The following is a 25,228-nucleotide window of genomic DNA, read 5'->3' as shown; positions in this document are numbered from 1 at the left end:
GTCATTTGGAATAATCATGAACGTTGTTTTCATATTCTTGACATTAGAACCCTTTGACAAGTCTCTGTTTGTTGGTGTCCTAAAATGTCTGTTTTATTTCTCACTATTTAATAAACACATTTAAGCCTGACCCAAAGAAACGATTCACTTCCAATATCGGTTAGCACTGTGTACAGTGTTCCACCACAGTTTTGCAGTGTATGAGTTAGATGTGGCCTAACATTTTTTAGACTAACCAGCTTTTTTTTACCTCAGTTCCTTAAAAACCTGCAGATGACAGGAAACAGTTAGAATTTATTAAGAAATCTGGAGTGTTGAAAGCTGCTCAAAATCAAACTCTCAGAACTCAACACAGACGTTTCGTTTTGAGTTTATTCTTTTGCCATTAATCAGAATGCTGAAGCGCCATCTTTTAAAAATAAACTTTATTAACAGTTCAAATATTCAAGAGTTAGCCATCATACAAGATGTGTGATATCTTAAATATAATTAGCTTCTTGAACATTGTACCAAACAGATTCATCACCTCAGAGGTGTCTTCTGGGGCAGATGAAGGACATTCCACTAAGTGTTGATTAATCACATCATGGAATACGTTCATAAACACCTTGGAGCAGCCACATCATGTCGATAGAATTGTCAACTAAGATTTTTTTGTGATCTTTTCTTGGTCTGTCTGTAATGTCAAGCAGTGATCAGTTGATTTTCCTGCTTTTGTTCACTCAGGATTGGATGATGACTGGAACATTTTGGTAAATTTGGTATTCTGGCAATTCTTTGTAACTGATAAATAAAGTTGCACACCTGTGATCGTGTGCATATAGTTGTTGAATCTTGTCTAATAGCTGAGCTTCACCAGAATCATTCTACAGCAGAGGTTCTCTGTTTTTCTGTCATATTAAAATTACCTGGGGATATTTAAAAACAAATACTAGTTGCAGACCAAATACACCCACATGTCTTGGCGAGAGAAACAGGTTTCAGCCTTTTTTAGAGCTTCCAGGAGATTTCAACATGCAACCAAAGTTCTAGGAAAAAACAGATTCAAATCGGCATGAAGAAAATCTCCCTTACTGAGCCCTGAATTTACCATGAAAATAATGTTTTTTTTTTCTGTCAGGTTGATGGGTGCCAAAGTAAATTCTTGGCCAGATTACATCAACTTTTGTGACATCGTTCAGACATACCCTCATGTGTCATGGAGAGTGTCTGATTGCCTCCAGAAAACAAGGCCAAAAGTGAACAATTTAGTTGGCTCTAGACTCCCTATTTTGGTAACATAGCAAAGCTGTGTGCCAGGACCTGAAACCTGGCCTGTTCGGGCAACATCATGAACACTGAATTGGTGTCAACCTCCACGTGCCCCCAAAGCCCCCACACACTCCTAACCTAATATTATCCTTTTTTTCCCCTTGACAAACACCCCTCCTCTAGGCTCATCAAATGCTATATTTACAGTAGACCCAGTTCAAGTATTCAGACAAGGCCAAGTTATTAGTTGATAAAGGTTTAAGGTATTATCCCTCCCAGAGGTCCCAAAATTTTAATAGGGTCTTTTGAAAGCCAGAAATATCAAAGTTGTAAAATTTTAATAACTGGAGAAACCAGGAGGGGGATTAAATAATTGGACTCAGAGGCCTCTCTACATTACCTGTCTTTAAATTATACCACAGAGGCAGTCTTGCTTATTAGGTTAGTCCCTCTGGAAAACATTAAGCTTCTGTTCATAGTAAGTTCAGCGGACTCACCATTACCTAATCAAAAAAAAAAATAATTTTTGTCTTTTTGGTTCCCAATATGGTGTCTTTTTTCCCCCTCAAATATGGTGTCTTATTGGTCACAGAAGTAGGGTAGTCAGTTACGTTAAAAGTCAGTTATTTTGACCACAGTAATTTGCCACTGATACACTAAAAAAACTTTATTTACCCAAATCACTTGCCTTCCAAAATTTTAATTTATTCTAGATAATTTATCATAAATACCTTACAAGATGTCATATATACTGTGCTTTATCAGTGACCATTAAAGACATGAATTAGGTGACTATAGAATTTTTAATAAAGTAATTGACTTTGTAGGAATTATAGCCTCTGTTAGTAATCTTGCCTTTGCCAAAGAAAATTATGTCACCAGTCATTTCGTTCATTTTTCCATGTTCTTGAATGTTGTTCCTCTAAACATTTTAGCAAATTTGAAAGTGTATAATAAGTTAGGTACAGTAATATATGTTTTTATTCCTAATATAGGACATCAGGAGGCTGTAAGGGGTCTGGCATTGAGAAGTTCTACAAAAGCAGGCTGGGACTTGATAGCTTTAAACACCTCAGAATCATGTCTGTTAATTTGCATTATTTTTAGCAATATGAACTATAGCCAAAATGATTGTTTCTTGATATTATTATATCAGTTTTAGGTACCATTTTTCTTTTTTTTCACCTGCTGCAAAGTGAGTGGAAATGTTGAAGTGAAAACTTCTATGCTACCTGCTTGCCACCCCCAGTACATTAACATTCTTTAAATGTCTTCTCTTTCTCTTTGTCTCTCTCTCTCTCTCTCTCTCTCTCTCTCAAACACACACACAGCTCTGAAGGTGATAAATCCTAGCAGTTACCAACCACAAGCATTCTAAAAAATTGCATTATCACTATGAAAGGTGTCTGCTAGTCATGAAGGTTAATGCATTTGCCCCTTTCCAGTGACAGAGGCTATCTCTTCTTGGTCATAGCTGGAAAAGAAAATTGACCTCCTGTTCCCAATTTTATATGGGATTTTTTTCTCCAATAGGGGCAGTGACCTTGCCAGAAGGATCCAAGTACATGTAAAATCATATTTGACTTGATGATGGATGGCCAGTTACCTGGGTACAGGCATCTGTTCTGATAAAGTCGGGGGTTGGGGACAGGGTAGCTACATGTTACTCTTTTTAGCTGCATTTTACTCTTGCCTCCAGCTGGCAGGAATGATATTTTCATAAATTCAGTTGAATCTCAAAGGAGATGATTGACAGTCGCATCATAAACTATGGAATAAGGACCTGATCTTGAATTTCATGGCAAAACTTAGGTTTCAATCTTTCAACTTGCTCTACTAATAAATTGCTTGTCTATAGCTAATTTTATACTTTGAAGTTTCTCTAGTGAGTTCTACAAAAGACATTTTAATTTGCCTGTAAAAATGTCTTCCAGGTTTTCCATGGTTTTTCTTACTTATCATCCATTCTCTTGTTCTTGACATGTGGAAGGGTATTCACATTTGCCAAGTTGTTTCCTGAGTACTAAGGTTTTGGTTTAGGTGATTGTCTTATAATTTATAAAAGTATTGTCAGGTCTCTAGTTCTAATGTAGCATGACCTATACATATTTTCTCATTTTTTTAAGACATATGTTATACCATGGTGAGGTTAGAGAATATTTTATTTATATTCTCCCCTTAATATGTAAAGCCTATCAAAAATTACAGGAAGACTGATCACTAGCAATAAAACTGTTGGTTTTTATACGGATATTGGTATACTTTATGACACAATAACTCGGCTGATACAAAATGGCATCTTTGGCACTAATTCTTATCTTTATGTTAATACTAATTAACATAACTAGAATTAATTCTGCAGTTCTCATAGTTTGTAAAAACTAACAAATCTAAAAATTCTAGAGAGGATCTTTTGGACGCTTCTGGTCTATATTTTCCCTAACTGGAGATGATCTAGTTCATGATGTGATAGGATTTGTGAACAAACTTCAGTGATGATTTCATCTATTCTTCTCATCCTGCAAATGGGGAATTTAAATCTCCTGTAAGTGGTATATTCAGTGGCAGAGTTGGGAACCAATCACAGATATCTGTGCTTATTTTTTTAGATTTTTGCTTTTAAGAACCCTTTCTCCTCTTGCTTATTTGAAGTCAGTAGGTTATAGGTTTTTATTTCATTTATTTCTGATCTCTGCATTGTCTGGTCCTCTGCATCCCATTTTCTTCTGTTTTGATTGGATCATGCAGGGTAAACAGGACTGCCGTGCAGTAGCTTTTAGGATGCATGAGGCATGTTATGAGAAAAGGCTGAGGTACAGGTTGAAAAGGAATGCCGCTCCAAAGGTGTCCATGGCCATTTACTATGGGTAAATATTACTTGATACACACATGACATATGGAAAAAACCTGTAACATATTCCTGAGAGATTTACCATACTGAAAACCTGTGACTAATCTGTTTATGAAGAAACTATGTAATTACGCAAATTCTTCTGTTATGGTCAAATAACAAACTAAGCAATCCAGAGGTATTGACATTCAACTGGTGTATGACCCTAGGAGGTTTTAAGTTTTTCTGTGAGCTTCTGTTTCTTGATCTGTAAAAGGAGGAGCATTATGCATCCATTGTTGGAGTGCTATGAAGGGCAAATGAAGTTATATACATTGGATATTTCATGCAGGACCTGCCACACCAGAGCCTTTCTGTGAATGTGTGTTCTCTTCCCTTCATAGTTTTCAGAGAAAACACAGGTGGTCTTTTAAGGTACTGTTTGCCTTGTGACAGGTTATAAACAACAGGGGTTTATGGGAACTGAATCAATGCTTGTTGAGGATTGTCAGAAAAGGAAAACAGAAGAAGAATTTGTTAGCAGCTTAGTCACTAAGGCAGGTTTTTGTGAAAGAAAGTCATCAGTGAATTGTACACATAGCAGTGGTTTGTCTCCTCTCTTCACGTTCCTCAGCCACATCTGAAGAGAACTCATCTACCCAGGGGGCCTATTACCTATTAAGAGGCATCCGGTTCACATGGCAGCAGCTACAGTAATTGAGGCATGTAATTTAGGAGCAAATGAGCTTTTAGTGGTTGTGTAGCTTTCCCAAACCTATCAAATGATGGCAGATAACACATAGCCTCATTTCTGTATCCAGATGTATATCTACCAACGGTCTTATTGGTGTTATTTTCTTTGTCTTATAATGTGAATGAGTATATTCAATTTCCATTTAATTAATGGGATACCAAAAGATTATAAAATTGCTTTTTATTCTGCTTGGATTTGAAATTCAGTTATTATTCTGTAAGAATTGAAGCCATGAGGAAATGTGATGTTAATAGAGATACACAGTAGTCATTACTTTATGGTGATATGAGTCTGCAAACCACATATTTTTAAAGGTGCGAATGTTCAGTGTGTTAGATGGTCAGATGGTATGTCTGGAAGTCATTTTTTTAGAAAGAATGTTTTATAGTATTAAATTATATGGCTTTAGAGAAAGCTCTGTTATTTCTAAAGATGAGACTGAAGCTCTTTATTAGAGGTCAAGAAATGAGAATGCGCAGGCTGTTTCGCTGTGATGTTTTAACACTAAGTCAAACATGCACCTGTCTAGAAATTGACAAGTCTCTTCCTAATAAAAACAACTACCTAATTAAATACTGGAAAACTCCTAGAAATTCAAGTTTTGATAGTAATAGCAAAAGTGATGAAATAATATTTATTTACCTGCTCTTTTGGTACTTAAACTTTAAATTTCAAGGGTAGAGACAGTTTTGTATAATATAGTTTGAGCATATAAATGATGAAGAAAGGAAGCAGATTAAAAAAAAAAAAAAAAACCGTAAATTTTCTCTTGCCAGCTGAGGTAAATGTAGACTAAAAGGAGGAATAGAAAATTATTCCAAAGTACCATTGGGAGCAAAGCAAGGTTTTAACTTAAAATACAGACTAGCTGTTTACACTGATCATAGTAATCATGTACTTGCAAAATTTCCTATTTCACTCTAAGCCTATACAAGAAGCCTAGAGAGCAACTATGTCCACTTGACAGAATATAATTAAGAAAGGCCTATTTCTTCAGGGGAAATTTTCATTCAGTGCCCAATAATTTATCAACATCAAAGAAAGGAGAAAGAAATTCGTATATATTGACCATCCATTATGAATTATATGATTCTTACAGCAACCCTACTAATTAGTTATCGTTATCACCATTTCGTGCATGAAAAGTTGAGATTCAGAGAGATTCTGTTTGTCTCACACATCTTTATCCAGTGCCTACTAAACAAGTGGCTAGCCCTGGACTAGGCTCTGGGGTCATCATAGTGACCATGATGGAAAAAGTCTCTCCTCTGGTGCAACTTGTTTCTTGTCAGAGAAGGAAAAAGATACACAAGTAAGGAAAAATACAAACAGAAAACAAAACCAAGTAACATTTATACAGTGTAGGATTATGTTGCAAGACAGTGATGCCACACCAAGTGCCTGGATGGGAACTTGAAACTCCTTAGATGGGGGAGACTTCACAGAGTGAGGAACCAGCTAACTACACAGAGAACAGGAGGCACACATCAGGCAGAGGGGAGAGTCAGGGAAAAACTCTAAAGCCTGTGCCCTGGAGCTCCCTGAGCAAAGGAGAAGTGGGAGCCACATCTGGCCTGAGTTGTATGCCTGACAGATAAGGTTGTGACAGACTTTGAACTAAGATTTTAATCTAAAGATATTGGGAAACAGTTGCAAGGTTTCATTCAGAGGAAGGAACTTCATGACTCAAGTTAATATTTTGGGAGAGTCACTGGCTACTTCAAGGTAAATAATAGGAGGGGACCTAAGGGAGGGTAGAAGAATAGGAGGGTAGAAAATAGGAGGTTCTTTCACTGGTCTAGCCATGGAGTGGAAGTAGAAATATTGAGGATACATGATGTGGTATTCATAGACGCAAGAATCAGGACAAATCACAGGTACTTCACAAGACTCAAAGTGCCATTTACTGAGAGTAGAAGACTGGAAGAGGAGTTTGTTTATAGGTGGAAATCAAGAGTTTATTCTTCATTTGCTAAGTCAGAGAAGACTGTTAGACTCTAAGAGAAAATAGCAAGTGGACACCAGCTAAACAAGTATGGATTTGGGGGTCAATATAGGACCTAAAAACAGAGTCATGTTTCTCTCAAGAACTTCAGATATCAAATATTTGAACCAGTATATGATCAAGTAAAAACACGATTCAGATTTTAATTTGTTTTTTGTTATGTGATGGTTATTTATTAGATAAAATGTTTTATGTGATAGGCCAAAGGTCAATAAAAATTGTTGTTAGAGGAAGATACATAATTTCAACAAAAATATAAAAATGTATGGTAATGGAAATGGATGAAGATGTTCAAAAGGCACAGTCTTCCAGTTATAAAATAAATAAATCCTAAGGATGTAATGTACAGCATGGTGACTGTAGTTAACAATAATGTATTGTGTATTTGAAAATTGCTAAAAGAGTAGATTATAAAAGTTCTTACCACAAAAAAAATTGTAATTATGTGAAGTGATTGCTATTAATTTACTGTGGTAATCACTTCTTAATATACATGTACACCAAATCATTATGTTGAATACCTTAAAGTAATATAATGTTATATCCCAGTAAAACTGAAAAAAAAATACTATGTATTAACCAGTTATATTACTCTAACACTAAAATGATCAAATACAACATGAAAAAATAGACCTTTTTACCTTCTTAGCAGGACTTAAATTCAATTAAACATACAGATTATAGAAAACACATTAATTTTATATCATGAAACATTTCTGAGTTAATATTGAAATATATTCATAGTTTAACAGCTGGTTAAGCTAATTACAACTATGTATATATTAGCCAACTTCCAAAATTCAGAAAACATCTTACAAAATGCATTTTTTTGGTGCAGATATAGACTGAGCCTCAGAAGTCAAGATTGTTAAATATATGTTAGAGGGAATGAATTACACAGTACTATTGTTCATTTATTTTAAATCTAATTCTGACAGAATATGATGTAAATTTATAGAGCAATTGTATTTTATTATGCTGTAAGTTTTAAATATTAAACAAGAGCCGAGCCATAGTGAAATGGCATAATCCAGAAAAACTGTCTTTTAAAATATTACTGTGAATGAATGCATTTATATATGTCTAACATTAAAAAATAGGTAACACATGAATGAATGAATGAAATCAAAGCTTTGTTGCTGGAGACAGTATCATTGACTGTATGAAAATATTTTCGAAGAAAATGTTCTCATGGTGATCAGACCTGTAGTACACTTAGAAAACCAAGAGCATTTTGTAGGACTTGTAGAAATGTATCCCACCCCAAACATAAATTTTCAGTGACTAACCATACAGAAAACATTACAGTATTTCACATATATTCTTGGCTTTCTTAGCTTCCGCTTTGAATATTTCACATATTTTCTAAAATATTTGTTACTTGGAATTCTGAATTTCTTATAAGCAAGTGTCCCAAAATCTCTATAGAGTTAAGAGTAGGGCTTAAAGGTCAGTTTTGGGTGAATCATTTTTTCCTCCATATGAAAGAGCCTTTCTCATTGGTTACTGTTCAGTAAAAGCTTGTCCATAAATAAAAATTGACCTTCACAACATTGGCCTTGGGAAAGTATATATTGAGCAGATTTCCTGTATTTCATTAGAGTGATTAAGTTACTAAGAAAATATTAGATTGTTGGCTCTTAATAGAACTCCTAGTTAATCTAAGGAAGGGTAGTAGATTTGGAAAATCATGGATGATTAAAAATAATTGTTAAAACCCAGAGAATCAAAATGCATTCAGTAGGGAGCTTCAGAAATGGAGCTGTAGGAAAAGTCCAGAGAAGTCTAAGGGAATTGGAATCTGAAGAGGCCAGATGGAAAACATGGCCCTGAAGGCAGGGAGGATGAATGAGAGGACCCAAAAGTCTGGATCATTAGCAGTGTCCTAGGAAAGGAGGCATCTCACCAAGGCCTCTGGTTGTAAAACCATTGTCACCATGGTGACTAAAGCACTTCCACTGTGGGCAAGGCCACTCATTGCCTGTTTGTACATAACTCCCCAGCTGAACATTTGTGTGTAGGAGTTTGTTCACATGCAAATTCAGCCTCTGGGAGACTGAGCATTTTCTCTGGCCACTTCTGATTCATAACATTGTGTGTGTGTGTGTGTGTACTGTTATTGGCAAACTGGTTAATTACCCCAGTCAAAAATTAACTCTATTTACTAAAGCAAAAACATAACACATTAAAAATATATTTCTAATGTGGCTGAAGCACACGTGTGTTTAGGGGTTTAACCTCCATCTCCTAACCACAACTTCATGTCACATAAAACTTTAAGTTTGAAAAGTTCTTAAATTCAGATGTTGACAAAGCACCTTTGATGTTGTGGAAGGATAGGCTACGGATGGACTTAAAGAGAAAAATGATAAAAATAAAGACACAGTATTCTATGTGAAAAGATGCCTTATTTTGCCCATAATAATTCCCCAATCAGATCAGCAAAAATCCTGAACTTTAATAATACAATATTGTCAAGGCTGCAAGGAAACAGTCACGTGTACATATAGCAGTAGAATCTTAAACTGATAAAATCGTTACTGAGACAAATTGGCAGTATCTGCAAAAAAAATTACAAGTTCATGGAGTTTTTTTTCGACCTGGTAATTCCACTTGTAAAAATGTATCTTACAAATACATTTTAACATATGCTGGTTGACATATGCATATACATTATTGTGCTCTTCTTAATAGCAAAAATTTGAAAGAGTTCAAATGTATGCCAATAGGTGATTCCTAAAATAGAATACCATGCAACTATAACCTCTCTAAGTTTTGAACAGAAAAATTTCCAAGGTGTATTAAGTGAACAAAAAGTAAAGAACAGAGTTTATATTATGATTTTTTTGTGCACAAAGTTGGGAAGATATTAAAGACCTGTCTACCTTACTTGTTGTATATGTATTAGAAACTCTGGAAGAATATCCAAGAAACTAGACATGGTTAAGCCATTGAGGGCAAAGGACTGAGAACTGCAGAGGAAGAGGAAGTCCAGATACGAGGGAGTTTATCATCATAACCTTCTGCATTCTTTCTGGTTTTGAACTATAAAGTGCATTTCCTTAAAAATAAAATAGAATAGAATAAAATAAAATAAAAGGGCCCAATTATATCAAGCATGTAACCTTGGAAAACCTCACATCTAAAGTTATTTTAGAGAAATAGAATGAGGGATACCAAAATCTGACTTGTGTTATTTTTACCAAATTAGGTTGATCTTTAATATCTCTCTGAAATCCCCCAGATAGTGCCTAGAGGTCCATATGTAGTGAATTTTTCAACAAATTGAGTGATGGTGTTATCCCAGTCCTAAATAACTTAAATATTAAAAAAAATTCTTTTTGGGGTGCCTGGATGGCTCAGTTGGTTGACTGTGCAACTCTTGATTTTGGCTCAGGTCGTGATCTCACACTTTGTGAGACCAAGCCCCGTATTGGGCTCTGTGCTGACAGTGTGGAGTCTCCTTATGATTCTCTCTCCTCTCTGCCCCTTCCCTGTTCACGCTTTCTCTCTCTCTCTCTCTCTCAAAATAAATACACATTTGAAAAATACTTTACCTTGTATAAAATTTGATGCCCAGCTTTCTTCCACATAGTTGTTCAGGTCTCTGCATTTACAAGGTAATTTGCTTTCCTACTGCCATTTCCTCACTTGCTGATTAAAACAAACAAACAAACAAACAAACAAAAAACTCCTTTCATCTAACTTGTGCTCCCTTCTGCTCATTATGCACATTAAAAGCCATTTGTATTTTTTAAATAAATCTGGTCATATAATTGCCCTTCAAACCTTTGATGGCCCTCCTGTTACACTTAGAATAGCATGCCCTAGTTTACAACATCCTTAAAAGAATGTTGAATGAATGACCTACTAGGATCCTAGTCCAGAGTACCCCTGGCACACAGGTTCAGTTTAGGAAACTAATTCACCAAGAACTTGCTCTTTTGGCCTCCCATGAAATGTAATCATAATTAAACATTCAGGAGGCAATCAAAAATAAATTGTTTAGTTACTCACTTTTAGAGAGTAGCACTTTGTATTTTATGATTTTGTTCAATAATTTAAACACATGGAGAGGCGCCTGGTGGCTGACTGGGTTAAGTGTCTAACTCTTGGTTTTGGCTCAGGTCACAATCTCATGGTTAGTGGGTTCGAGCCCCACATGGGGCTCCGCATTATCAGTGCTAAGCCTACTTGAGATTCTGTCTCTCCTTCTCTCTGCCCCTGCCCTGCTTGCATTCTCTCTCTCTTTCTCTCTCCCTCTCTCAAAATAAATAAATAAACTTCAATGAAAATAAGTAAATACATGCATACAAATACATGTATAGCTCATGGACAGTGATTCTTTGTAACCTTGCCCTTTTGTGACCTTGTGTTTGTAGAGTTCTGACACCAATAATCTAGAATAGCATGTTTAATACTAAATAATTTACAAAAGATAGGAAGACAAAGAAGCTTATAATTCTGACACTATTTGTTTTCCTTCACCAAGGAAATAAAAATCTCTTTAATGTCTGGCTATTTATATGTACATTTGAGCTCTTTTTGCTTTTGTTGGAAGTGGTTAATAGTTAAAAACGTGGGACACCACAGTGCCTGTAGTGAACCTTTGCCTTGTAACATAGAATCTAAAATTTCAGAGAATGCATGAAGGCCAGCCACTCCATTGCTAGAAAGAGGAATTAGCAAACCACTGAGCTATCCCCTGTTTACACTTAAAAAACAACAACAACAACAACAAAAACCAGGTAGGGGCACCTGGGTGGCTTAGTCGGTTAAGTGTCTGACTCTTGATATAGGCTCAGGTCATGATCCCATGGCTTGTGAGCTCAAACTCCCCATTTGGGCTCTTCACTGACAGTGTGGAGTCTGCTTGGGTTTCTCTCTCTGCCTCTCTCTCTCAAAAATAAATAAACTTCAAAAAAGTTTTTAAAAAAGTTAATTGCTTATTTCTTTACCACTTTGTTTCAACATTCTTACCAGCCATTAGCCATCATTGATTGAAACTGTCAAAATCATCATTTTGTAAGAAACCTTTTCCTTTTGGGACCATTAAGAAGTTGAAGAAAATTTCTAACAGTTATTTCATTTCTCTATTTCATTTTCGTTAGCAGTACTTACTATGTATGGAATTCAGTATTGTTAAATTAACTTTAAGACATGCAATGAATAAAATAATTGATTCAGAAAATAATGACAAGTTTAAATTTCTGGGTCTCAGGAAGTTGCTACTTTGCAGGTGACAGTAGAGGAAGAAAACACTCCTCCCTTGAGAATCTGTTTTTGTTTGAGAACTGAAAAATGTGTACTCCCTCCTCCCCCTTCTTACTACACATGGGTGTGTGGAATTTAAATATATTTTGACAGAGTGTAGAGAACCGTTTCTGTAACATACTGATGTCAATGATTTTTAAACCTATTTCCCTTACAGGTTAAAAAAGAAAGACCGTGAGAGGAAGTGACTAAATCCGTTGTGTATATCTTCATTGACAGCTGATAATTAGCATGCAGCTAAGCAGTAATAATTAGTTGCCTCTTGAGAAAATTTCCGGATGAACTCTGAGTTGGTGCATCTCAGTTTAGTCTTGTTTCTTTGTCCAGTCCCTCCCCCAAGTAATTCATGTTATTTTTAGAGTAGGAAGAACTCAAGATGAGCTCTCTCCTTTTAACCGAGTCAGCACTGTCCATTATTTGCACTGTGTTGTCTGGAGATTACCTGAGATTAGAGTTTCTTTTGTCCCCCCTCTTCCTGTATGTTTTCTAATTCTTTCATCTAGGCAGCTTGAAACAGTGCAGATGGATAAAGAAGTTAGCCATTGCTTGGTAAATATGACAAGTCCACAGACTATAATTTGGAGCTAAAATCATTAATATGACAAAGTGCTGGCTTGAAAACTAAAAAGAGGAAAAAGGTCTGAGGGAGGGAAGCTTCTTGCTTGAATTTCTTTCGCTAATACATACCTTAAAACTTCAATACATTTTGAAACTCTGTGGTAAATTAAAAACATTATCCTTTTTTCAAAAAAGATGTCTGATGCCAAAAATGTCACAAATTTACAAGTCAAGGCAACATGGAAAATTCTGTAGTTACTTGAGTTTATAAAACATATATTAAAGGAAATTAAAACTAAAATTGATATGAAAATGAATTTTCACGTTGATGTTGCCACTGTTGAATTATTTTGTATCAATACCACTCTTCAGTGTTGGGAAAACCTTCCATTTTATCTATTTATATCAGGCTCTGTAAAAATGCTTTATATTTCAGACATATTATAATAACTTAATGACTAGATTTTTCTCAGTTGTTTCTTGAAGAGTTTTATATATCATGGGTTCTGGAATTGGTGTTAGTAAGGAACGAGCTTTTAATAAGTCAGTCTTTTTGACCTTTGTCTTCGGGGACCAGGACGGGAGATGACTAAGCTGTGTGAGTTCATAGTGGTGATAGACACACTAGTTCACATGTATTTTTCAAGGGAAAGGTCTTCATTCAACTTCTCTTGTACAAATTTTGGTACTAACAATGACCATAGAACCCTAGCTGTGCACCAGATCTCTTAAAACCTCTGTCAACATCTAGAAAATGGGAAGAGTTGTAGGTCCTCCTTTGTGGAAGTGCCACATGATTAAATGAGACAATAAATGCCAAGCCCCTAGACAATATGTGACATATAACTACTCAATGAATATTAACTGTCATTACTACCTTGAGAGTCAGGGCTGAAAGGAACACTATCAGAACATAAGAGGAAATCCCTTTCCCTTTTGTTTCCCTTTTTTTAAGGATGTAATTGTGTTTTTAATAAAGTGATACATGTTCAGTGGGAAAAGTTTGGAAATCATAGAAATGTTACACTGGCCTCCAAAAGAGTCCTAATAGTAATACTGTGAGCCTCATTTTTACCGCTTATTGTAATTTTATAGAATACCATTTAAAATGATATTTTCACATTTATTTCTTTGCGTATTTAATGAAGGTAAATTCTTTTTTGTATGAATTTGTTTTTGTCTCTCATTATGACATGTCTGTTTATAAAAAGAGTTGACAATAGATGTTTTCCTTTATTTAAAATTTTTTCAACATGCTGAAAGATCAGTAATTTGTTTTTAAAATTTTTTAAAGTTTATTTATTTTGAGAGAGAGAGAGTGGCAGAGGGACACATAGAAAGAGAGAGAGAGAATTTCAAGCAGGCTCCTCACTGACAGTATGGAGCCTGATGCGGGGCTTGAATTCATGAACTGTGAGATAATGACCTGAGATAAAACCAAGAGTCGGACGCTTAACCAACTGAGCCACCCAGGCGCCCCAATAAGTTTTTTATATCTATGCTCTGATAAATATATTTCCCTAACTTTTTCCTTAATAAATATTTTTCTGTTTTTTTTTAATTTTTGAATTGCATAATTTATCCAAGTGTACTGCTTTGCTTTTATTAATTTTTAAAAAATTTTACAGTGTTCTTTTTATAAATCATACTTTAATTCCTAAAAATTTCATTTGGATTAGATAGATGAATGTTTCCCTATCCCAAAAGAGAACAAAAATGGAGGTAGTATTTTCTGTGCAGACCGTGAGGTTTATTCTCCAATTGAGTGAAGAATTTTAACAATTCAGTTATTATTAGGAAGGATGGATTCAGATTGGATAATGAAGACCCAGATGTTCATATTTGAAGATGTTCTTCAAAATTCAGTAAGATTATATCAAACATATATAAACTGCGGCTCAACTTATTCAGTCTACAGGAAATATAGCTTGTAATGAATTTGTTACTATACATTTATTCATGAATGAAGACAGACTAGATAGGCTTAGCTATGGTGATGGTTCTGACCCCCCATAATTATAGGGAACACACTATTTTGCACATGTCTTCTACATTTAACCATGGATGGTTAATTGATCATCCCAAAGCAGCCAATCTATAGGAAGCCAAAAATTTATGAATTGTGAACACTGGCTAAGCCAATTATATTCTTTTCCTTGGGAACTTGAATTGAAAGATGCAAAAATTATTGTCATCCTGGGGTGGGGTGAGTGCTGGATGGTTATACATTTGGGGGCTAATGCATACCTATTTAACATGAACAAACTAATGAATAAACCCTTTAGAATCAGTTCAGTGAAGAAGTGTCATTAAGAAAAGCAAGAAGCAAAGATATACCATTTCTTAAGAAGCAAATTCCTTGTGCTACTGTTGGTTTTCCAGTACTATGAGGCTTACCTTTCTGTCCTTGAATCTGTGTTGGCCTGATTTAATTAATCTCTGTTAATTGAAATCATTGACATCCTTACTAACATGGCTATCATGGCCATGAAGTCACTTTTGGTAGATTGCACTTTGATATGAATTCAGTTGACTTGCATTGAAGCATGTAATTATAAACACAGGTATGGCTCTTGATACCTTATTTTCTTCAGTGATGTTGGGTGTTCATCATAGTGTTTTCCACCACATTCATTTAGAGGACCTCAGGAGAAGTTTCTCTTAGTCCTTAGTACCAGATATATTAGCCAGGGTTCCCCCAAAGAAACAGAACCAATGAGAGAGAGAGAGAGAGAGAGAGAGAGAGAGAGAGACAGAGGTAATGAGAAACTGGCTTATGCAATTACAGAAGCTAAGAAGTCACACAGGCTTCTGTCAACAAGGTAGAGAGACAGGAAAGATGATGGTTTAGTTGGAGTCTGAAGTCCTAAGCACCAGGGGAGTTGATGATGTAAGTCTCAGTCTGAGGCAGGAGAGAACTGATATTCTGGCTCAATCAGACAGGTAGAAAAACAAACAAAAAAAGAGTGGGTTCTTTCTTCCTCTACCTTTTGTTCTTCTGATACCCTCAACACATTGGGTGATGTCCTCCCATATTGCTTTAGTTAGTCCATCAATTAAATGCTAATCTCATCCAGAAACACCTTAACAGATACACCCAGAAGTAACTTTCAGCCAAGTATTGGGGCAGTCCTGATCCACTCAAGTTGATACATAAGATTAACCATCACACCAAGCAACATTCCTAAGCACCTGATAAAGTTTTTCTATTGTTTTATGGTGGTTTTTACTTTGAAGTTTAGGAAGTCTAGGTTCCATTTTGTTATTTTCTTTAACAATGTATAGGGATATTAAATTAAAAAATTCAGTTAATAAAATTAATTCCAGTCTTATTTTCTTTATTTTCCCCCTTCATTTTGATACCTCTAGCATTGAATTTGTTGGTTCAGTTGAATGTATAAGTCATCTCAGATCCTTTTGGGAAGAGGCATGTTAATCAACCGAGTAGAAAAGTAGAGTTAATCTTAGAGCATAAAATATGTACAGCCTTTAAAAAAAAAGTTTCCATTGTAGAATGCCTGTGTCCATTATACCTGATATATGTAGATATACGTTTAAAACACAAATATTTACTCATAATGGATACTTGTGACCTTTTCTGACTTAAAGTCAAGATTGTCAGAGAATCACAGACAGCTAAGAAGGGCAGTTTGTGTCTTAGCAAAAATTGAGGATCACAGTAAGGATTTATGCCTGTGGAAATTGATAAGAAAAATATAAATTGTCGCATTGATACGTTTGGTCACTATCATGATTCTGAAATAATGTATCTACTGACATGCTTGAACATCTTAGGAATCAGTCTTTGGCACTATTCTGTTGTATGGTGATGGTCAAAGTGGAGAATTGAAGAAGCAACTCAGGACGCTTCTCTAATTTTGTGAAAATGTTTAAAGAAAATGATAGTCTATTCTTTGGGTCTTCTAAATTCAAAAACTTAATGTGACTTGAGGAATTATTCTAGAAGTGTCTTCATAAGTGATGAAATTTCTTGACTTTTTGCCTAAATCATGTGTGTGATACTCAATTTAATGTATCCAAATGTATCTTGGCAGCAATTTCTCTGAGGCAATATAAATAAATCAAAATAAGATCCAAAATTCCTTACAACTTAAAAAAAAAGGTATTCTTAGACCCTATAATAATTAAAATATATGAAAAGTCATAAATGAATATTTTAACTACTTCCCTTTAAGTAAGCTTAAATATGGCACATGTGATATTTACACTTATTAATTATACTCCTTCAATTTGTTAAACTTCCAAAAATACAGGTTTTATACTGCAGTTTGAAAGACTCTCTAAAATATCTGGGTGTTGGTTTTATTTATTTATTTTTTTTACAGTATTTTTATGACCTCCACTCTAGAAATGCAATTTAGTCAAAGAATTAATAATTTTGAATATAGAAGGGTGATTAACATGTGAAGAAGCCAGGCTCACCATCAGTCAATAAAGAGGCTAAGTGATTGTTCAAGGTGACTGAGGCAGTTAATGGCAAAGCAAAGACTTGAATGTGGCTCTTCAGATTCTCAGTGTACAGGACTTTCTGTGATGACATACACATCGGTTGTACTTTAATCCTCATGGTATGTGTATATATATAATTTGAGTGATCTTTTGTTGTAATAATGTATGTATAGGGATATAGGGTAGTCATTTAATTTCTGGGCACCTGAGTTTCTCTATCAGTAAAATAAAGGTCAGTAGTCATTAATTGATTATGGATGTGACTTTCAAAACTAGTTTCAAGTAGATACATTTTTTGTGAGTTGGTGTTCATCTGGAATTAAATGGACACACTTTTACAAGATTTTTTTGTGAAAAAAAATAGAATATTTTTGTATATTTAGAATTTTTGTTACACATAGAAAAGTAAGTATAAAAGTCACAATAGAATGATTCTTCCACAAAGCACTTTACATAAAGATTGTGAAAGATAATTCTTTTTTTATGTAAAAACATAAACTATTTACCTTATTTTAGAGTCACAAAATTATAAAAGATTTTACTTTGTGCACATTAAAATTTATTCCCAGTTATACTTTTTTTTACTGGTTGAACAATTTTTTTTTTGTTTGTCTAGTTTTATCAAGAAAATATTAATATGTAGCATTGTATAAATTTGAAGTGCACAACGTGATTTGATATACATACATATTATGGATACCCTACTGTAGCAAGTTTAGTTAACATCCGTAACATCACGTCAAATTTTTTTCTTGTGATAAGAACTTTCAAGATCTATTCTCTTAGCAACTTTCAAGTGTTTAATATGGTATTGTAAAGCACTGTGTATTTTTAATCCTTTGATTAATAAATTCTAAAGGCTTTACATTTGTCATAAAATGAATGTTAACTCTATAGTTCCAATAGGCATGACAATAGAGCCGTGATAAAAGTGTTACAAAGGTATCGGTATTGTGACTTGTTGAGTGAACATTTTCTTTTGCCTTTCAGAACTCTTGGATCTAAATCGAACATCAATCTTTCATAGTCCTTTTGGGTTTCTTGATCTCCACTCAATGCTTCTGGATGAATATCAAGAGAGACTCTTTGTGGGAGGCAAGGATCTTGTATATTCTCTCAGTTTGGAACAAATCAGCAATGGCTATCGAGAGGTATGGAAACATCAGACTGTATCAGGAGGGAGAGAAAGGGGTGAGGGAGATAACTTATTGCATGGTGTTACTTGAATTAGTTTTTTGATTGTCAGCCATTTTAATATTCTGAGTGATTACTTTTTGAAAGAAATAAAGTATTCATTGAAAATGAAATAATTTGGAGAGAAATTTATAAATTATCAAGAATGAACTTTTCTAGCACATCACTGATCTCTGTATTCCCAGAAGACTTTGGATTAGTGTGTTTGACATTAGTCTTTGCATAATGGCCCTTGTCACCACACCCACTGTCCTGAGATCTGAATTTGGTTCGAACATGCTTTTACCAGCAATCCATCTAGGATTTATACTACAAAAACCCTAGCCTAACGAATGGCTGTGTGAACTTGGTATAGCTAACCCTTGATGTTCTGTTGGTAATATCATTGATTCAGGTAGATGCTCCTTAAACTCGGTGGATTGAAGTATATTAAAATAGGCAAGTGCCCAGCATTTTCGAGCAAAGGTTGACTGTGATGAGAAAGACAGCACTTTGAGTCTGTGTTTATACAGAGTTGAGTTGAACTGAATTTTTTTCTGACCCAAATCAATCTTAAAACATGCAGAAATATTTAGACAATAGTATTTTTTGGCATAAAAATATTACATAATACATTTTCTTTATAATACACATTTACTTTTATGTTTGTCAAAATGATCAATGCCCGTAGTTTTTAAAGTCACTTAAAATAATTTATGATGAAAAACAGCATCCCTTCATCTCTGCCAGTTCCTAAACCCTAGAGAAAATTATTTCAAACTCTTGTGTTGTTTCTTCTCATTCTTAACCTCCATTTTCTAAATAACATTTCTAATACTGTTCTTACTTGACACCATTGATTTTAGACAGTATCTGTTCACTTTCTATTAAGAAAGATGAAGACTTTAGCGTTCTTTTCTTCCAGTACTGTAGCTAAAATGTCTCTGCACTATACCAACATCCCCCAGTTATCTGTCCCCTCATTTAGCTATAGCACAATTTTGAGTAAGTAATAACCATTTAGATTAGTATAATTAGGAAAATCGATCCCACTTCTTTTTTATCCCGAGATTAAATATTATCCCCACCCTTTCTTTTCTATTCGCTTAGATTTTTATATTACTTTCACTAATTTTTCACCAAACACCAAACTCTCTACCAGACTTGTTCTCCGTCTCTCAGTTTTCATTAATTTCAAGATTTTTTTTAAATTTCAGGAGTAGAATTTAGTGATTCATCGCTTATATATAACACCCAGTGCTCATCACAGCAAGTGCCCTCCTTAATGCCCATCACCTGTTTAGCCCATCCCCCCACCAGTTTTTTTTATTTCAATGTTTATTTAGTTTTGAGACAGGGAGATAGAGCATGAGCAGGGGAGGGGCAGAGTGAAAGGGAGACACAGAATCTGAAACAGGCTCCAGGCTCTGAGCTGTCAGCACAGAGCCCAATGCGGGGCTCGAACCCACGAACTGTGAGATCATGACCTGAGCCCAAAGTTGGGCGCTTAACCGAATGAGCCACCGAGGCGCCCCACCCCCCACCAGTTTTTAAATTAGACATATCCTTTCTGGTTCTTTTAGCATCCCAGGGTTTAACTTCACCATTATCCTGGAGCATCCACTCTCCCTCTCATTTGTAGAGTCTTCTTTCTGAGTTTATTACGACCTTTTGGGGAAGTGTGCCTTCTGGTAACTTCTTGAATAAGGAGTCAAAGTAAAATGTTGAGTTTTTTATGTTTCAAAATAATATTATTCAAACTTCACATACAGTTGATAGGTGAGTATAAAATTCTCCAATGAAAATCATTGGCTTTAGAAGTTTGAGGATATTGTTCCATTGTTTTCAGATGTTCAGTATAGCTTCTGAGAAGTTGATGGCTTTTTAATTTCTAAGTTTTGTATGTAACCTGTTGCCTGCAACCTAACCCTGAATTTTGACCCCAAGCACCTCTGTGTTTCAAATTTTTCTCAAATTTCTCTTAGAGTTGATCTTTTTCATCCACATTGGGCCTTCTACAGGAGGCCTCATGGCCTTCAGCTCTGGAAAATGTTCATTATTTGTTAAATGTTTTTCCTTCTTTTTATTTTCCTCTTGATTCTCTTTCCCTCAGTTTTCTGGCCTATTTATTGTACAAACTTTCGACCATTTCTCCTGATTTCACCCACACCCACCATTCCTATTCTCAGAGAGACCGTAGACTTTGAATTCCTGAGCATTTCTAAAGTTCTTTTTCATGAATCAGCTTGCTTATTGGCTCCCTTCACCTTGCAAGCATTTAGATTTCAGCTTTTCTAGTGTGCAAAGCCAGTCAACACTTTTCCATATGTCGTAGAACTTCCAAAATGTTGCTGACATTTCTTTGGCTTCTCTACTCAAGTTCTGTTTGTCCTTTTTGGACTGTGTCCTTTACTGTCATTTTAGTAGTTGTAAGAGGGAGTGGAAGCACATACTCTTTGCTTTTTACTATCATCTTTAATTTTATTTTCTCAGTAGTTTTTAAAAGAAATGCTATCTCTTTATATATGTAACATGTATAGTATTTATATTACACACACACACACACACACTCGCGTGCACACACACACATGCAAATGTTTCTAAGACTATCTATGACCTCCTCTTTCCAGTCAAATTCAGTGGTTTTTCTCTCTCTCTCTCTGCTTGGATGTCTTTCCCCCACTAACTGTGGTGTTCACCATATGGCCCTCTTCTTTTTCTCTCAGATCATCTACGTGCTCTGATTTCCTGTGAAGGAATATCTAAGCTAGGGATCCTAAGTATGGGATCCATAGAACAATCTCTGTTGTGGATTGAATGTCCCCTAAAATTCATATATTTAAGCCCTAACCCCCAGTACCTCAAATATGACTGTATTTGGAAATAAGGTCTTAAAGATGTGGTTAAATTAACATGAGGCCGTTAGGATGGACCCTGATGCAATATGATTTTTATCCTTATAAAATGAGGAAATTTGGTCACACAAAGAAACATTAGGGGTGCATGCCTAGAAAGGAAATACCATGTGAGTCATAGCATGAAGGCAGGCGTCTATAGGCCAAGAAGAGTGGCCTCTGAAGGAACCAGTCTTGCCAACATCTTGATCTTGGACTTCCAGCCTCTAGAACTAAGATAAAACAAATTTCTGTTGTTTCAGCCACCCAATCCATGGTATTTTGTTATACCACAGCCATCATAAACTAATACAACCCCTGTATTAACATTTTAAGTATGTAAATATGGAAAGATCCTTCAAGGGATCTTAACCCCAGAAGATTAAGAATCTTTGCATTACGGGGGCGCCTGGGTGGCTCAGTCGGTTGAGCGTCCGACTTCGGCTCAGGTCACGATCTCGCGGTCCGTGAGTTCGAGCCCCGCGTCGGGCTCTGTGCTGATAGCTCAGAGCCTGGAGCCTGTTTCGGATTCTGTGTCTCCCTCTCTCTCTGACCCTGCCCTGTTCATGCTCTGTCTCTCTCTGTCTCAAAAATAAATAAACGTTAAAAAAAATTTCTAAAAAAAAAAAAAAAAAAAGAATCTTTGCATTACGGAACTGGTTCTTAAATAGTTATCCTTGGGTCAGGATCATGTAACCCTCATGGAGATGGTCCCTGGAATCCATATTTAAGTAGGCTTTCTAAATGATTGCTATGTACATAGAATCTCCTAATGATTTTCCTCAGCTGTTGTTTCCTACTTAGAAATAAGACCAAGAGGTATCAGCTTGCCACATTAATGTGATCCCCCTTTTAGAGCAGAGGAAATTGAATCATGTACTTATTCTCCTTTATTGTTTTGGCCTAACTGTACCCTTAGGCAGGAGTGTGGTAGGATTTTATAAACTGTGTCTTAGGGAACTAAACAGACTAGTATGTGGCTATTGAAGCTTCAGGGTGCCATCTCACAAGGATGTCAAGGAAAGTAGCTACACAAATTATTAAATTCAATAACTTTCTTACATTCAAGGGTAAAGCCTCATTTTGTGGGGCCTGAAGTGTATATGGTTTAGCAGACCTCTTCAGGAAATAGACTTATTCAAACATAAATTTCAAAGTTGCTAAGGTCCTTCCCTGGGTCCCACAAGGGCCAAGTACCAGCAAGGAGTCCTGAGGCTTAAGCTTCATTAGCTCTGAGGTAACTTCACCCCTGCTGCATTTGTTATATTGTACCTTCCCCGCCTGTTTCCACAGAATGATTAGCGGTGAAACTTCAGTTAGGACTTGGGTGTTTGTTTTCAGTAACAGCAGAATTACAGCTAGGTCTATGTCATGCACCCTCTGTTGAATGAAGTGGACTTGAGAATGAAGGTGCTTCAGTACTTTCCAGGCTCTGAAGGTGTAGTGTGTCAGTCTCTGGGCCAAGCTTTCCTCTCATCTTTTCTGGACCTTGCTCCCTCAATTATTTACCTGGTACTATATTTTTAATCTTTTCTGTTTTGCTTTATATATCTGTCGGTTTCTCAACCACAGTACTATTGATACTATAAACAAGTTTAAGTTGGGGAAGAGGGCATCCTGTGGGTTTTAGACTATTTAGCTCTCCCTGGCCTCCCTCCAAGATGCCAATAAAACTCTCCCCATAGTCATGACAATCTAAAAGTCTCCATACATTACCAGATACCCCTTCAGAGGCAAAATTGCTGAGGGTCAAACCACTAAGTCTAGCCCATCATTCTATAAGCAGGATCCAGACTCCACCATGAAAACAAAAACAAAAACAAAAACAAAACTGCCCTTAAATATGTATCCATGTAGTATGAAATCCCTCTTTCTTCCCATGAGATCAAGCACCTTGAGGATATCCAAAGCCCATTTTCTCTATTTTGTCACTTTGTATTTATTTCTTAACTTTTAATGTCTTTTGAAATGCAATATTTTATACTTAAAACATATGAATAATATAAACATGTTATAAAGCATAATATTGAAGTTAACACCTGTAAACCCACCACCCAAGTCAAGAATGAGAGTTATCTCCAGTCCCATTGTAGAGGCTACTTTACCTTCCTCCATCTTTCCCTCCACATGCCTCTGCTACATAGAGGCAATTACTACTCTGTATTTTATGGCTGTTTTTGTTTTTATTTTTATTTAAAAACATTTTATCATAATAATTTTTTCCTGTATAGTATACTGTTTAGAGTTACTTGTTTTGAGCTATGTAAAAATGATACACAATAGTATATTACAGTCTTGTGGGATTATTTTGTTTTTGTTTTATTCAATATTATTTCTTAAATTCAGTTATCTTATTTGTTGATGTAGTCCATTTGTTGTAGAAATAGAATAGTGAATTAGGAACACAAATTAGATTTCTAGGTTCATATCCTGGCTCTGAATTTATAACATTTGGTAAATTCCTTTACCCCTTTATGCCTCTGTTTCCTCATTTGGAAAAGGAAAACTGTTAGTCTTCTCTGAGGATGAAAATGAGTTAATAGAAGTAAAGGACCAAGAGCTATGTTTGGCACACATTAGATACTATGTTACAAGCTCTTGTTATTCACTTGGACTTGTATGTAATGTATTACATCATATGAATATAGCACAATTTACTCATTACCTGTCAAAGGATAGTTGGGTGGTACCCAGTATTTTGTTTTACTGATATTTCTGTGATCACTGTTGTAAACATCTCCTAATATACATTCCTGCAGGAATAACCCCAGGGCGTATATTCTGGAGTGAAATGGCTGGTTATAGGTTAATTACTGTTGATGTTCACCTGCACAAGATAATGCCTAATATTTTTCCAAAGTAGAAAGTGGTTTTACAAAGTCCTCTTCCCTCTAGCAGTGTCTGAGTTCCTAGTGATCCACAAACTCTCCAGACTTCCCACTGGTCTGTTTCATCCACGTATTTTTCATTAGTCTTCCCTTGATTCATTTGTTTACCCCCAGCTTATACCTCACTGTCTTTGCAACTACAGTAGCATTTTTGTTTATTTTTGATTTTATTTTTTCATGATAATTTTCATAACCCAATTTTTATTTCAGAAGCAGGATGTATATATTATAAAAGATTATATTAAAGAAAATAAAGAATGGGATGCCTGGGTGGCTCAGTTGGTTGGGCATCCGACTTTGGCTCAGGTCATTATCTCGCAGTTCATGAGTTGGAGCCTCACATGCGACTGTGTGCTGACAGCTCAGAGCCTGGAGCCTGCTTGGGATTCTGTATCTCCCTGTCTGTCTTCCCCTTCCTGCTTCTCTCTCTCTCTCTCTCTCTCTCTCTCTCTCTCTCTCTCAAAAATAAATAAACATTAAAAAAAAGGAAAAAGAAAATACAGACCAAAAAATACCATACTGTAGTATCAGATAGTGATAAGTGCTGTGAAGAAAAATAAGGCCAGTTAGGGAGACAAGAGTTACAAGGTTGCTACATTAGATAGGGTGGTCAGGGAATGCTTTTCCAGGGAAGTGATACTTGATAAGCCACCTGGCTTGTAGCCATATTCCAAGGCTCAATAGCCAGTGTGACTAATGGCTCCCATATTGGGCTATGGAGGACTAGAGAAGTAACATCAGAGTGTATGGCTGAGGTTGATTTCAAGGGCCAGAACATTGAATGATCAGAGGATAGGGCACCAGTTGGCATGGGTAATAGCTAATGATTTATCCTTATGAAGAGAAAAACAGTAATCTAGGTGAAAAAAAATCTTTCAACTAATGAGCATGTGACAAAAAATGATGGTGGATGACTACAAGGAAAGATAACAAGTATTGTGATCACATGAGCTTCAAAATAGCAAGGATTTTACATTTATTATTTTGTTTTATTTTCTTAATTAATTTATTTATTTTGAGGAGAGAGAGAGAGAGAGCGAGCAGGGGAGGAGCAGAGAGAGAGGGAATCCCAAGCAAGCTCCACATTGTCAGTACAGAGCCCATTGCGGGGCTCGAACTCACGATCTATGA

General features: G+C 35.7%; 1 protein-coding gene across 1 annotated transcript in view; it reads left to right on the top strand.

Moving 5' to 3' along the window:
• SEMA3E (semaphorin 3E) overlaps nt 1-25,228 on the top strand; it is a 239,427-nt gene that overhangs the window by 111,400 nt on the left and 102,799 nt on the right. Inside the window, exon 2 of the mRNA XM_049641367.1 lies at nt 18,133-18,293. Coding sequence (XP_049497324.1) covers nt 18,133-18,293 — 161 coding nt within the window. The remainder of the gene's footprint in view (nt 1-18,132; nt 18,294-25,228) is intronic.

Source organism: Panthera uncia, chromosome A2, assembly GCF_023721935.1.
Source record: "Panthera uncia isolate 11264 chromosome A2, Puncia_PCG_1.0, whole genome shotgun sequence".
In the NCBI taxonomy this organism is placed as follows: domain Eukaryota; kingdom Metazoa; phylum Chordata; class Mammalia; order Carnivora; family Felidae; genus Panthera; species Panthera uncia.
Note: the sequence above shows the minus strand (reverse complement) of the source record. Positions and strands in the feature narration are given on the sequence as shown.